Here is a 15,147-nt window from a genome sequence, read left to right as displayed (position 1 = left end):
ATGGGAGTTTCTGTGGTCATTCAAAATCCCAGGGCGTTTCTCAAAAAGAGTAGGGGTGTTAATTCAGTCCTGGCCAAATTATATTAATTAATTAATTAATTAATAATAATTGCTTACACTTATATAGCGCTTTTTCTGGACACTTCTCTCAAAGCGCTTTACAGGTAATGGGGACTCCCCTCCACCACCACCACCAATGTCCAGCATCCAATGTGCAGCATCCTGGATGATGCGACGGCAGCCATAGTGCTCCAGTACACGCACCACACACCAGCTATCAGTGGGGAGGAGAGCAGAGTAATGAAGCCAATTCATAGAGGGGGATTATTAGGAGGCCATGATTGGTAAGGGCCAATGGGGAAATTTGGCCAGGACACCGGGGTTACACCCCTACTCTTTTCGAGAAACACCCTGGGATTTTTAATGACCACAGAGAGTCAGGACCTCAGTTTTACATCTCATCCGAAGGACAGCGCCTGTTTACAGTATAGTGTCCCCATCACTATACTGGGGCATTAGGACCCACATGGACCACAGGGTGAGCGCCCCCTGCTGGCCCCACTAACACCTCTTCCAGCAGAAGCCTTAGTTTTTCCCAGGAGGTCTCCCATCCAGGTACTGACCAGGCTCACACCTGCTTAGCTTCAGTGGGCTGCCAGTTGTGAGTTGCAGGGTGATATGGCTGCTGGGGTCAGTGGCCCCCACTGGCCTCCCAATAACCCCCATCTCTGAACTGGTTTCATCACTCTGTTCTCCTCCCCACTGAGAGCTGGTGTGTGGTGAGAGTATTGGTGCATCATCCAGGTGGGGCTGCACACTGGTGGTGGTGGAGGGGAACCCCATTACCTGTAAAGAGCTTTGAGTGGAGTGTCCAGAAAAGTGCTATAGAAACCTAAGGAGTTGTTGTTGTTGTTATTATTATTATTATTATTATTATTATAACCTTGCGCAGTACAACAGTCATCACTGCTTCCGATTCCGACCACAAAAATCCATCCATACCTTCCCAGACACATCCACCTTTTTGGTCTTTACAACTCCATCCCGGAGGAACTTCCAAATATTTTGAAATGTCTGGTATTTTCCATTCATTCATTTTCCATACACAAAAAAATCTACTATCCCTATCCTCAATGTGAAACAAAAATGCACAAAAGTGCAAATTCACTGCAGAACTAAAGACAAATTTACCTGTGTTTTCAAAGAGGTAGACAAGAATGGCATGCTCAGTGACTGGCATGTAGACCTCATACATATATACTTATAATTGCGATATATTGTTAAAAACATCTTCGAATGTTTGGGGGAGACAGAGCCTATCCCAGCAAGCAACTGGTGCAAAACAGGATACACCCTAGATGGGACGCCAGTCCATCACAGGGCACACAGAGACACTCACACCTGGGCCAACTTTCCCAGAACCCAGCAGCATTTCCTTTGACTGTGGGAGGAAACCCACACGAAAACAGGGAGAACATACAAACTCCACACAGACAGCATCCCAGGAACTGGGCCCAGGACCCCCGCACTGTGAGGCAACAGTCCTGGCCACTGTACCGCTCTATTATGTATACATCACGTACCATTATATAGCGGTAATTAACACGAGTGTCCCCTTGAATGTTCAGAAAAGGAGGGTTTTCGAGAGAGCAAAACGCAAAGAATTGCTGGAAGGGAAATAACTGACTCGGTCCTGAATTTGTACAATCCGTCGCCCCCGCTTACCCTACCGCTTCTGGAAGTCGACCCTAGTCCTGGAGCCCAGACGGTACCGCCTCTTCCCTGGGGGATTCTGGGGTCAGGACGGCGTGGGGGATTAGGGTCTCCAGTTCACCAAACTGAGGGGCCGAGCAGGACGGCGGGAGCTGCCCCAACACCCCAGGCCGTGTGTAAGAGACTCGTCTGTCGCCACGCTCGGCTCGGTGCTGTTCGGGCGATCGCACTGTGCGAGTACAGGAGTCCAGGTTTTAGTTCCGCAGTGAATTTTCCTGTTGATATTGTACATTCAGCGCAATCAGGCGCGGGCAGGTCTGGTGCTGGACTGGCTCCAGGCAGGGAGCTCAGGTTTCAGTTTTAAGACTGCATTCAAATAACGCACTTTATTGGGTGGAAAAGTGATCCGTATGTTCTGATGTGGATTATTTTAAGTAGGGGCGTATAAAACTCACTGAAATAGTACTGACAAGTACTACTTCATCCTGACCTGTTATTACACCCGTCACATTTTTTTTTACAATCCCGTTCTGTGTAAATTAATTCATTAGACGTCTTTTTGCTTGATGAACCCCAAACCTCCTCCTACTTGGTGACTGGAAAAACAGCATCCAATAGGAAAGGCGCGTTACAGGCAGTGGCGCGTTGATTCGACAATGAATACGACCAGCTCCACCAATCAGAGATGAATCCCCCCTCTCCCGCTCTTGACTAACGGGCACATGGTGACTAACAGGAATTCTAACCAATGACAATGCAAGTGAATTGTGATTGACACTAGTATTGGCCAATAGGACAACTCATATGCTCCTTCCTTAAGGCAACGCTTCGTTGACGTTAGCTTCCACCCAATCGCTGCAATCCAGCTGCTGATGTCGTGGATGACTGATGCCTCTACAAACCAATGGGTGATGCTCAGGTCAAGCAGTCGCCCAATGAGATTGTCCCCTGGGCAGGGTTTTTCCGTAGCGGGTTCGCCCCTTCCCAGGCTCTTCGAGTTGGTTCCAATGAGAAGACGGGGAGAATGGATGGCAACGATTACGGAGGTCAGTCAGGAAGAAATGAACCTTTAAGTTGTTTATATTTCTACATTTTTCATAATAATGTAAGGGGTTCCGTGCCTAACACTTAAACACTGCGGTGCGGCTCCCTTGATCAAAATCCATGTCGCAGAAGCTGGTTTTAAACGCAGTGCATTTGCATCTATGGACGTTGTTCGCTTTGCTAGCTACGCACTTATTTTTGTATCTTTTGCTGGTTTCAACAAAAAGAAAACGCTAACCGTCCCCGAAATCGTTGTTCTGTCTGCGTGAGCCCCCCGTATTCCCCGTGCCCCATACCTGTGCTCTCTGTGCTAGTCTGGAACCACGCAGTTCTGTAATGTCGGAACATTTTTATGGTATTGGACCCGAGACGCTTTCAGCCCGGTTAACAGCCCTGCGCAGTGCAGACTGGTGAGGTGTAGGCACCCTGGCAGAAATACAGCGGGGTTCCGGGCGGTTAACGTTGCAGCGTCGATTATTCAGGCTTTTAGTTGTCCGGACGTTGACAGCCGGTTCGAGATCGGAGTCGCGGCTCTGCAGAGTCAATCACGGAGCCAGAATTGGTCACGACTGACCTGCCGAGCGTGCTAACTTGCACAATGATACACTGCACGCATTGAATCGCGTTGATTTTGGGGTTTCTCGTGTCCTGATGTGTGAAAGCAACGCGCTGACGGTACGGACTCGAAAGGAGGCGTGTTGCTGTTGGGGGGGCGGCGGCGGCGGCGGCTTCTGAATACAATTATTATTTTTGCTTTCTTCAACTCCGTTCCTTCGCAGCGTTTGCACCGCGCCGTGCTCGCCAGCAGCACGGAGGCTGTCAGTGTTGTTGTTGTTGCGGAGGGGTGCCGCTGGCGAGCTGCCGGACGGTCGCTGGATTCGCAGCTCGACTCAAAATGGCCGCCTCGCTACCTCTTCTCCTCCTGTCACGTCGTGCGAGAGGCCGGAGCCCTAGTCGCGACGGCTTGTGGGCGAAATAACTGCTCCCTCGAACCCCGGTTTTCCGGTCCAGCCCGGACCCGTGCGGGGCGTTACAGCCGGCCGGGTTGGCGGCGGCCTGTACGTGTCTTTGTGCTGACGGGAGTCCGTGCGGGGGGGGGTGGGGGGGATGGCTTTGCTTAATTTTGGAAAATGGAGGCGAGAGGGCAGCCTGGTCCGAGACCCCAAGACAACAGGGGCTCTGACAGGTCGGGTGCTCGCAGCGTAATCTGTGTCACCCGCAGGGAGGGTGTATGGAAATGTCCGACAGTCTCCCTGTCTGTCTCAAGTAGGGGTGTCTGCAGCTCCGTACCCCATTTCCCAGGAGCGCAAACTCCAGCTTTGATGAAGTAAGCGAGTCACAAATTCATTTAGGATGGCAGGGTAGGGCAGCAGTCCGCACTGCTGCCTCTCAGTCCTGGGGACCTGGGTTCAGTTCCTGGGGTGCTATTTGTGTGGAGTTTGCATGTTCCCACCCGCCATTCACGTGGGCGTCCTCCCACAGTCCAGAGCGATTGCTGGTGGGAAGATTGGTCCTGGTGTGAGTGCGTGTCCAGTGATGGACAGGCGTCCCTTCCAAGGTTTCTCCCTGCCTTGCACCCATTGCTTGCTGGGATAGGCCCGAATTGGAAGAAGTGGTCTGAACAGGGATGGAGAGGTGGGCCTGTCCGATGAGGAACCACAATGAAGGTCACACTGAGGCTGTCCCAAACCTTCGGAAAGGGCGTGATATAATGGTGACCCCCTAAAACCGGCAGAATCGGAGAAGGAGACACCCTTTCCTGTGGTGGGGCCTCGGAGAGGGTTGAGCTGCAGGGGCCAAGAGTGGAGGAAACAGGCTGGTGCTGCTGAGGTGTTCGAAAAGGGATGGATTCAAGAAGTGTTACTGATCCAACACGCAGACGCACCCCTGTGCCTGCGCCGAGCCGGGGTCTGTGTGCGTCTGTGTGCGTCTGTGTGCGTCTGTGTGCGTCTGTGTGCGTCTGTGTGCGTCTGTGCCGGCCTGCTCGTGTGCGCTTTGCGCAGGGGGACAGGCCTCACAGTCCTGTGTGCTGTGCTCTGTTGCAGGCTATGGCTCCTGGAGTACGGCTGCCAGCGTGAGCAGTGCCGAGGTCGGTGCCTCAGGTAAGGTTTCACGACGCCGGCGTGTCCGGTCCTGCCGGGCCGGGCCGAGTCTCCGTTCGGGTTGGTGGGTAAAACCTGAAATGGATCAAACGGCTTTGCGGCAGGAGTCTGATTCTCATCTATAAACAAGATGTGAGATGGATGTGGAAACGGGAAAATGAATCGGTCTCAAAGGGGACTTCCTTCTGATCCACTCCAGGTCTGTAGTGTTGCTAGCAAGATTCTCAGTGCACAGCAGTCTGATCCAGTCCAGGCTTTATTAACATTGCCAGTGGGATTCTGAGTGCTCAGCAGTCTGATCCAGTCCTGCAGAGCGAGAGCGAGGCCTTCACTCACTCACGTCTTTGTGCCGCCGTGGTCGTCGGCGTCGTGCTCCCCGTGGTCCGACGTTGTCACGGGCTGGCCCAGTTTAGCCTGGACGGGACTGGTTTGGCCCTTCTCCGAGCTGGAGCGCAGTGTATCGCTCTCGGAGAGGTGGAAGCGCTGCTGGGTTCTGAGCCGGAATTAGGGTGTTGCAGCGTGATCGACCCTTTTCCCGGGAGAGCTGCCCTCTCTGCGGGGCGCTGTTCCTCCGTTGTGCACCACACTCCAAGCTTTGGAGCTCAAGTACACATGCTCGTCTGTCCAAGGGCCCTGCAGTTGGGAAAAATCCGGACTGCTGCGCTCAGGGACTAGTGGGACAGAACAGTGTTAAACCAGCACTGGATCGGACTGCTGTGTGCTGGGAGTCATGGGCGAGACCAGTGTTGAACCAGCACTGGATCGGACTGCTGTGTGCTGGGAGTCATGAGTGAGACCAGTGTTAAACCAGCACTGGATCGGACTGCTGTGTGCTGGGAGTCATGGGCGAGACCAGTGTTAAACCAGCACTCGATCGGACTGCTGTGTGCTGGGAGTCATGGGCGAGACCAGTGTTAAACCAGCACTGGATCGGACTGCTGTGTGCTGGGAGTCATGGGCGAGACCAGTGTTAAACCAGCACTGGATCGGACTGCTGTGTGCTGGGAGTCATGGGCGAGACCAGTGTTAAACCAGCACTCGATCGGACTGCTGTGTGCTGGGAGTCATGGGCGAGACCAGTGTTAAACCAGCACTGGATCGGACTGCTGTGTGCTGGGAGTCATGGGCGAGACCAGTGTTAAACCAGCACTGGATCGGACTGCTGTGTGCTGGGAGTCATGGGAGAGACCAGTGTTAAACCAGCACTGGATCGGACTGCTGTATGCTGGGAGTCATGGGCGAGACCAGTGTTAAACCAGCACTGGATCGGACTGCTGTGTGCTGGGAGTCATGGGCGAGACCAGTGTTAAACCAGCACTGGATCGGACTGCTGTGTGCTGGGAGTCATGGGCGAGACCAGTGTAAATCGAGCACTGGAACTGCTGTGCCCTGGGAGCCTGTTAGTGGTAACGTTAGGGTGCTGTTGCTCTGTCCGCTGCAGTGGCTATAAGCTGCAGCTCCAGTGCCCGCAGTGCAGGGTTAAGGTCCGGCTGTGTGTGTGTATCCCAGGTTACGAGGGCTACGACTACTTCAACGCGCAGTCTGCAGGAGCTGCTGGCCCCCCCCAGCCCACGGACTCCTACGGCTACGGCGGCTCCTGGGAGGCTCCCCAGGCCGAGTCCGTCCCGGGCTCCGTGAGCACCGGAGAGGGGGACGGGAGCCATGGCGTCTCCGAGGGGTCCACGCCCAAGACGCCCAAGCGCAAGAAAGAGAACCCCGACTCCCTCATCGCCAAGATCAACCAGCGGCTCGACCTGATGTCCCGGGAGGGGTGCGAGGGCGACGGCGATCAGAGGTGAGGCCCGCCGCTGCCTGGGCACTGTGCTGCTCTACAGCCCCTGGTCCTGCGTTTGCTTCTGCATGGGGGCACCGTCTGTGTGGAGTCTGCGCGTTGTCTCCCTCTGGCTGCTCCCGTTTACTCCTGCGGAAGCGCTGACTGAGGCATCTGCGGTCTTCGCTCTGCCCCTGGTGCGCCCCTTGCTGGACGGGCGTCCCGTCCGGGGTCTTGACCCTCCTTGTGCCCGGTACCTGCCGGATGAGGCTGTGGCTCACTGTCTGAGGTGGCTCTGCCTGAAACCGGATGCACGGGTGAGAGGTGCCAGTCGGGCACGCCGCCCCCCGTGAACCCGTTGCCTTCAGGCACACAGCGGGCCCCTGCGAGCCCAGCACTCAGAGGGGTATCCCAGGGGGGTAACTGGGCTGCTGAGCCTGTGAGATCTGCCGCATGGGGAGTCCTGGCCACAGCTGGCTCTCTTTCTGTGTGTCTCTGTGCATTTCTCTCTCCCTCTCCCTGTCCTTCTCTCTCAGTTCAGTTCAAGGTGCTTCATTGGCATGACCGATGGGTACAATCAGTGTTGCCAAAGCACATAAAAATAAAATTAACATGAAACAAAACTAAAACTAAAATAAAATCTATAGACATATTACAACAAAGACGCATGGAGCATAATTGGGAGACAGACCCACTGTTCCTCAGGCTGTGGCAGGAGATCACATACTGGGCTGCCAGATAAATGGAGTTCCCTCCTCCCTCTCCCAGTAGGATTGGGACCCGTTGTGATTCTGGCCCAGAATCTCTCTCTTCTCTCCATCTCCCTCTCTCTCTCTCCCCCTCAGTCAGCCTGTTGATGCCCCAGTGCAGGTAAACGGGTAGTTTTCCTGTCCTCTGTCCTCGCGGTGCTGTGCCCGATGTGAGCCCGGCTCCTCATGTCGGCAGCGTCGCATGGCAGTGATGATGATGATGATGATGATCATGACCACCCCTGCTTCTTTCTTCCTCTCCCCCTGCCCAGCTCCTTCAGGTTTGAGTCCTTCGAGTCCTACGACCTGTCCGCAGAGAAGGAGAAGTACCTGTCCAGCATTAGCTACGGGGAGGAGGCGGCGGCGGGCGGGGAGGGGTCCAAGAGCTCGTCCGGGGGGGCGGGAGGGGGCGCCGGGCTGGGCGGGGGTGCCCCGAGCTCGGAGAACAACCGGAGCCGCGGGGGGGCCCGGCGGGGTCAGGGCGGGGGTCACCGCTCCAGGGGAGGAGGAGGAGGAGGAGGAGGGAACCGGGATGGGTTCGGATCCGGTAACCGTGGAGGAAGGATTCAGAACCAGTACCAGCAGCAGAACCGAGCCCAGAACCGCAGAAGCGGGGGGGGCGGCGGCGGTTATTATCACCACAGAGATGGGCCTCCCCCCCTTCCTCCTCCTCCTCCCCCCCCCCATCACCACCACCCCGCTCACTTCCACCAGCCGCCCCCTTACGGCCGCTTCGGCATGCCCCCCCCGCACCACCCCCCCTCCTCTTCCTCGTCTGAGCGCCTCTCCAACCGCTGGAACGAAATGAACTTCATGGTGCCACGCGGGATGTGCGGCGGGGGCCGGGGCGGGCACGGCCGCCTGCCCTCCCTCTTCTCGCAGGGCCCGGAGTACCAGAACATGCCCGCCGGGCCCCCCCCGCCCCACGTGCTCGGCATGGGCGGCCCCTTCCCCATGGGCGGCCCCTTCGGGGGCCCGATGGCGGGCGGCTGGCAGCGGGACGGCAGGAACTGGCCGCGCATGGACAGGGAGAACAGGGTGAGTAAGCGGTGCTCTTCGTCACCGTCATCCTCTTCCTCCTATCCATACAGACACTCAGTCCAGCTCCTCTGTATCTTCACAGTAACACTCCATCCTCATCATCCTCAGACCTGTAGAGTAACTGTAGAGACACTCAGTCCAGCTCCTCTGTATCTTCACAGTAACATTCCATCTTCATCATCCTCAGACCTGTAGACCTGTAACTGTAGAGACACTCAGTCCAGCTCCTCTGTATCTTCACAGTAACACCCCATCATCATCATCCTCAGACCTGTAGACCTGTAACTGTAGAGACACTCAGTCCAGCTCCTCTGTATCTTCACATTAACACTCCATCCTCATCATCCTCAGACCTGTAGACCTGTAACTGTAGAGACACTCAGTCCAGCTCCTCTGTATCTTCACAGTAACACCCCATCATCATCATCCTCAGACCTGTAGACCTGTAACTGTAGAGACTGTCATGTTGCCTGATAACTCTGCTCCCTGTTCCTGTGTCTTGTGTGTGGTCGCTCAGCCCAGGCAGCGTGGCGGGCCCATGTACCGACAGTTTGAAGGGAGGAAGAGGCGGCATTCCCAGGCATCTGATGAACCAGACAGCAAATTCCGGCGGACAGACTCGGAAGGAGAGGATTCGGAATATGGTGAGGCTGCGGGCAGGGGCGGGGCGTCCTGAGTGAACCGTCCTGCGCTGCTGTGGTTTGCACAATTGGTTATTTTAGCTTTTAGAACAGTTTGTTTTAAGTTTGGACCTCTGGGTTTAGCAGGCCTTGAGCACAGTGAGCGCCCCCTGGAGGTGGGGCACTGCTGGTACCTCGGCTATCCATGGTGGGGTTCTCTGTGGCTTGAGGGAGCGAGGCCATCCAGGCTGACTCGGACACTAATCATCGCTGGTGCTCGGGCAGTTGCGTGCCAATGCTTAGGGTGTCCAGGTTTCAGTGGGCTGATTGGAGAAGCCACAGGTGGGAAGAGGCCATTTGCCCCATCTTGCTGTTTTAGCTCTGTACTCGCTGAGGAGGGGGAAACCCTCTTCCCCATCGGGACAGGGACGGCTTTAAGCAGCAGTAACCTGGTTTCAGACTGGTGCACCAGTCTGGAGTGGGACCCAGATCCCTGGAGGAATGGTACGGGGGTCTGCACCACCCAGGCATGACAGCTCTGGCTGGGACTGCGGGTGTCTGGGCTTGCTGATGTCATGAAGTGGCCCGATGTGGATCCCAGGGGAAGTTATGGCGGTCACTGATGGCGTCTCTGTCTCTTGTTCTGTCTCCAGGTGAGGAGGAAGAGAATGAAGACGAGGTGAGTGCGGTCTGTGTTTTGTCTCGATCCCTGCTGGCGAGGGAGAGAGGGCGCTGTGCTTGGCGTGACTCGTGCAGCCACGTCAGCTCCTGTGTGTTCTCCCCGAGCCCACGCAGGGGGACGCTGTGGAGGCTACTGACACGCTTTTGTCCCTATGGTCATGTGTCTCATTACAAGTTGCGCTGCTCTTTCTGCAGGAAGGCGAGGAAGGTGGAGAAGATGGAGGAAAGAAAAAGAAAAGTAGGTTTATGTTTTGATCTTTTGATTGTTATGCATTTTGTGCCTGTGGGTCTGCCCTGCGATCATTAGATCTTTGATTAGGTGCAAAGTCCGTTATCTAAGGCAGAAATACCAAATGAATCATTTATGTGCAGTTCTGATCCTCTTCAGTTCTCTCTGAACTAACGACAACAATATGCTATTAAGTCATTAATAGACATTAACTAATTCAATGCTAGGGTGGCACTTGGGTGCAGTGGTCAGCATTGCTGCCTTGCAGCTCTGGGTTCAGTTCCTGGGGTGCTGTCTGCGTGGAGTTTGTATGTTCTCCCTGTGTTCATGTGGGCTTCCTCCCACAGTCCAGAGAGGTGCTGGTGGATTAATTGGGTTCTGGGAAAATTGGCCCCTGCGACCCTGAATTGGAAGAAGCGGTCTGAAAGGGGGTGGATCCAGTTACGCCTTTCTCACCCATGCGCACGGCCGATTAAGAGAGCTCTGCGCCCACTCCTTTCCCTGCGCCCCTCCCCTCTCCCTCTGCCCGTATCCTCGGTTTGTCTCCTCGTTTCACGTCTTCTCTCCTTTCCCCCTCCCGCAGCTGGAGAGGAAGAGGAGGATGACGAAGAGGCCAGGAAGCGCCGGAAGGACAGGAAGAAGCAGGAGAAACGGCAGAAAGAGCACAGGTAGCGTGGCGGGGGTGGGGCAGCGGTGAGGCCGAGAGGCACCCCGGTCCTCGTCGGCGCGGTCCCGCGGTTGGGGCTGCTGTTTGACCTCGCCCCTGTCTCTCTCGCCGCTCAGGCTGCTGTTTGCCTGTTCCCTCTGCAAGTTCCGCACCGCCGAAGACAGCCTCCTGCAGGAGCACCTGGAGAGCAAGTTCCACAAGGAGATCTTCAAGTTCCTCGGCACCAAGATGCCGGAAGGCACGGTCAAGTTCCTGCAGGTGCGTGAGCTGCCGGGCAGCGGGGGGGGGGCGCCCCGTGTTGGTCTTCTGTCGTGGGGGTGTCCCGAGCTGCTCTCCGGGCTGCGGCCCTGATGACCCGCTCCTGTGTCCCGCAGGATTACACTGTGAACCGGAACAAGAAGATCCTGCGGAAGCGGCAGGAGCTGCTGGAGAAGGAAGGGCCCCTGGAGAAGGTGGACCCCTTCAAAGGTCACTGCGCAGATCTCGCTCCCTCCCTCCTTCTGTCTCTCTTTCTCTCCTTCTCCCGCTCCCTCCCCCTCTCCCTCATCAGCCTTTCATTCACTTACAGTCGCTCTCCCTCTCTCTTCACTTTCATTCTCTCCCTCCCTCCTTCTGTCACTCTTTCTCTCCTTCTCCCGCTCCCTCCCCCTCTACTCAATCGCTCATCCTCTCCCTCTCCCCTCATCGCTCTTATCTCCCTCTCCTGATCACTCTCTCCCTTTCTCCTCATCACTCTTTCATTCTCCCTCTCATCACCCTTTCATTCTCCGAACTTTCATTCTCTCCCTCCTCCTACCTTCGCTCACTTTCCCCCTCCCTCTCTCTTCACTTTCATTCTCTCCCTCCTGCTCTCCTCACTCTTTCCCTCTCTCCTCATCTCCCTGCCCCCCCCCCCTCTCTCTCTCATCCCTCCTTCTGGCTCCGCTCGGGTCACCATTCCCGACCCGCTCAGTGAGTCACACACACCCAGGGCAGCCAGTCACTGTTGAACCTGTCGCTCCCTGGCAGGCCTGGTGGAGGAGCAGTTCTGCAAGAAGATCGAGGCGGCGCACTGCATGGCCTGCGACATGATCATCCCGGCGCAGCACAGCCTGCTGCAGCGCCACCTGAAGTCGCAGGAGCACACGATGAACCGCAAGGTACGGCCCCGGGTCCCAGCAGGACCGCCTCGTGTAACGCGGACGTCGGAACGGTTCCTCTCACTGGGTCTCCCGGTGTACAGACAGGAGTAGACAACAGTCAGCAATAAAGTAGATGAGTAGCGCCAGTATGCAATACAACGTACGGTGTAGAAAACAATGCACATTTTTGCAGTATACAGCAGTAAACTCCAGTGTGCAGTGGACAACGTGACCGTCGTGGTTCCGCGCAGGCTCGTGCCCTCTGCCTCTCCACCCTGCAACGAACACTGGGGCGCGAACCCGGGTCTCCGGCGTAACGTAACAGGGAACCAGCTGCATGAGCTAAAGGAGACCTCCCTCAGCCCAGGCAGCTGAGGTCCCTGCTACGCACAGGGAGGGCGATGACATCACCGTGTCCGCACTAGCTCCACTACACCTGCAACAATGAGCAGTCGATGGTGATGGATTGTAGTCATGTAGGTGTTGGTTATTCAGGACACCTGCCACTAGGGGATACGTTTCTGAGCCTGGGGATCTGTGATTAGCACCTCCTCTTCGTTATCCTGTCCGTTCAGGGCCAGGCGAGTCCGGGGTTCCTTGACCCAGAGATCTCTCTGTGTTACAGGGACTCTTTGATCAGTTCAAGAGGTCCAGCCTGCCGATCGCGAAGAGCATCCTGTACAACAAGAACATCAGGCGGATGCTGGACAACTATTTAAAGGTGAGCTGGCGCCGGCGATGCTGCAGTGGTTTGGCCTTCACAGGGGAACGGCCGCGCTATTTTCAGATTTCAGGGTTAGAAAGTATCGGCACCGATGAGTGCATTTCAAACCGCAAAAACAGTAAAATGTAGACATAAGCTTGTAAAATTTCCAGTTTACATCACAAAATAGATGAAGTGTCCAGGTAGGCGTAGTGCCATGTAATGCGTTTTGGAACAAGGCAACAAAACTTCTGGTGACGTGAAATGGCCTTATTACATAGCAAAGAACGGGGTTTGTGAATCCATTGGTTTTAATCCGATAGAAATACTGCTCTTGACTTCAACACGGTTTTGCTGACAAAAACTACTTATTAACTATCCGTGCAGATCACGTTGGAGCATTTCTGCGGTGAAATGTCTTCTGCACAGCCTGTTTTTGTTCGCTCATGCATCCCATCACGTTACTCATTAGGGAGACTAGTGAGCAGGAAGGGCCGCATCGTGTCTCAATTCCTGGGAGTGTGAATGCAGGTTGCATTAACATGGCGACTTGCAGTATTTTCCCAAAGTTCATGATTTCCCACGGCAGCATGTTCACGTGTGGGGGGAGGGGTGAATCCACCTGGATCTTCAGGGCTCGCCACCCCTGGCTCTCGGGTCTAGATGTGTCCTCCTTCCTGCCTGTCGTTCTCATCCCTGCTCTCTCCTCTCTGCCGCCCCTGCCCAGGGAGAGGACCCGTTCACGGACGAGGCTGTGGACCACGAGGTGGACGTGGATGAGGGCGCCGCGCCTGCGGAGGGCGCTGCGGGGGAGACACCCGGGGAAGGAGGAGGAGAAGGGGCGGGGGCAGAGGAAGAGGGGCACGGGGAGGTGGAGGGAGAGGGAGAGGTTGGGGGCGAGGCAGCAGGAGTGGGCGAGGGCGAGGGGGAGGGAGTGCGGGAGGCAGAGGCAGAGGCAGAGACCGCTGGGATTGAGCCGACAAGCGAAGCTCCGATGGACAGCTCGGCCACCGAAGAGCAGCAGGGAGATGTAGGGTTGGGAGGAGAAGAGGAGGAGGAGGAAGAGGAGGAGGCAGGGGAAGGCATGAGGCTGGGGGAAGAAGAGGAAGATTTGGAGGAAGACGAAGAGGAAGAGGAGAATCCTATGGCCTGATCCTGTGGTGGGGGGGAATGAAATGTCCATCTCAGTTCATTTGTAGTTTTTTTTTTTTATTTGAGATGTGTAAATATCTGTGTATAGACTGAGCCCTGCCCTGTTGAGACAAGGCGCGCGTGAAGACACGGGGGGACTTGGCAGGCACAAAACTGGAGGGGGCACAGGCATGGCCCTGCTGGGGCCTGACGCAGACGCTCACTGGGCACGGCTTGTGCTGGTGCTATACCACAGGGCTGCGGGGTGTCCAACAGAGAAAACGGGGCGAGTCCACTGTATGCTTTTGGGGGGCGCTGGCGTGCTTATTTTAATGTGGCAGGGCTGTATGTATGCAATAAGGCTCTGACAGGGCGTCCGTACACATCCTCTGTACCCCCAGTCCTCAACCCTGATACACTGGACAGCTGGAGCTCAAACTTGTAGACCAGAGTGTTAACCTCTTGTCTTTTGGGGACCCTAGGTGCCCTAGATTTTACATTGCAAACCTCTGCTGGATGTTGGGCACAGACCAGTCCTGTGCCAGTTACACACACAGCGTGACTGTGGTGTACCAGCATGGTTAGGACCAGAATTCTGGACTTTAACCCAAGATTCAGATCAAGGTTCTTGTTATTGGGGGAGTGACAGATCCTGAGGCTTGGGGCGTAGGCTTATTTGGGAATCACTTCTTTACCAGTGGTTGTGAAGAACAGTGATGACTAAGATGGGGGAGCAGTTTTCCATGTTATTTGTTTGGCTGCAGACGTTATCTGGGGGGGGGCATTTGTTTTTAAACTTTTTTTTTATTTCATTTTGTTGGGTTCTAGACTATTGCTCCTGTTTTTTAAGAAATAACAATTGTAAAGCTTTTTCAATCGATCAGTCAGTAGATAACTGAATCCGTTTGTGCCAGAGGGGAGCAGAGGTGGAAGGCAGGTGTAAGATATGTGTATATTGTTCATCACTGTTGACACGTATTAAAAAAAGTAATGTTTGATCTCTCAGTGCAGCTGGTTGTTCTTGGGTCTTTTGAAAGCAGAAGTAAAGTGCAAAGGTGTTTTAAGCTGGAATGCGATCTCTAGCTGCGGTTTTACATGGAACTGATGCCAGTCTTCTGTTGCACAGTATTTTCAGCCCAGGTTTTGGAGCTGCAGGGCTCTTGTGGAAATCGGCACAAGTGCTATTGATGTCATGCATGGTACCTTGAGTACAGTATCCCCGACAAGCCTGCAGAGTCTTATTTTGAAATGTTTGCAGTTTTGTTCAGGTAACCCCTGCTGCTGGTAAACCCTGGAATGGATCAGGGTGCTAAGCAATGGGGAGTCCAGTTGCGCTGCCTGCTTTGTCTCTATTTTCTGCGGGGTTTGGGGGTGCATTAATGGCTACTTCGATCTGCCCATTGTTGGTCTAGATGTTACGCAGTGGTTGTTCAGAGTTGCTGCATCACCTCTCTGTAGACATGGTCATGCTATGGGATCTACATTTATACTGTACCTGGTGCCCCAAGACCATAAGCATTGCACCAGTTGGAGTCTATAGATATATAAAAGCATTTTCTTTAGTTCAGTGGATGG

General features: G+C 55.0%; 2 protein-coding genes across 3 annotated transcripts in view; one reads left to right on the top strand and one right to left on the bottom strand.

Annotated features, from left to right (window-relative positions):
• The window catches only part of LOC102696643 (WIZ zinc finger), a 32,040-nt gene extending 29,761 nt beyond the window's left edge, over positions 1 to 2,279 (bottom strand). Inside the window, exon 1 of one of the 2 annotated variants that reach the window (XM_069195697.1) lies at positions 1,726 to 2,279. The gene's annotated coding sequence lies outside the window, so the exon portion shown is untranslated. The remainder of the gene's footprint in view (positions 1 to 1,725) is intronic. The other variant, XM_069195698.1, reaches the window with a different exon arrangement.
• Positions 2,280 to 2,602: 323 nt separating this feature from the next.
• LOC107077583 (A-kinase anchor protein 8-like) lies at positions 2,603 to 14,577 on the top strand. Its single transcript, XM_069195704.1, has 13 exons — positions 2,603 to 2,759; positions 4,803 to 4,859; positions 6,369 to 6,654; positions 7,652 to 8,417; positions 8,938 to 9,064; positions 9,694 to 9,719; positions 9,917 to 9,959; positions 10,534 to 10,618; positions 10,734 to 10,875; positions 10,992 to 11,085; positions 11,626 to 11,756; positions 12,364 to 12,459; positions 13,169 to 14,577. Exons 1-13 carry the CDS (start codon positions 2,618 to 2,620, stop codon positions 13,592 to 13,594), a joined length of 2,421 nt encoding a protein of 806 aa, XP_069051805.1. The 5' UTR covers positions 2,603 to 2,617; the 3' UTR covers positions 13,595 to 14,577.
• Positions 14,578 to 15,147: the final 570 nt, after the last annotated feature.

This window comes from Lepisosteus oculatus, chromosome 11 (genome assembly GCF_040954835.1).
Source record: "Lepisosteus oculatus isolate fLepOcu1 chromosome 11, fLepOcu1.hap2, whole genome shotgun sequence".
Lineage (NCBI taxonomy): Eukaryota > Metazoa > Chordata > Actinopteri > Semionotiformes > Lepisosteidae > Lepisosteus > Lepisosteus oculatus.
The sequence above is the reverse complement of the archived record's forward strand: the minus strand, read 5'-3'. Positions and strand labels throughout refer to the sequence as shown.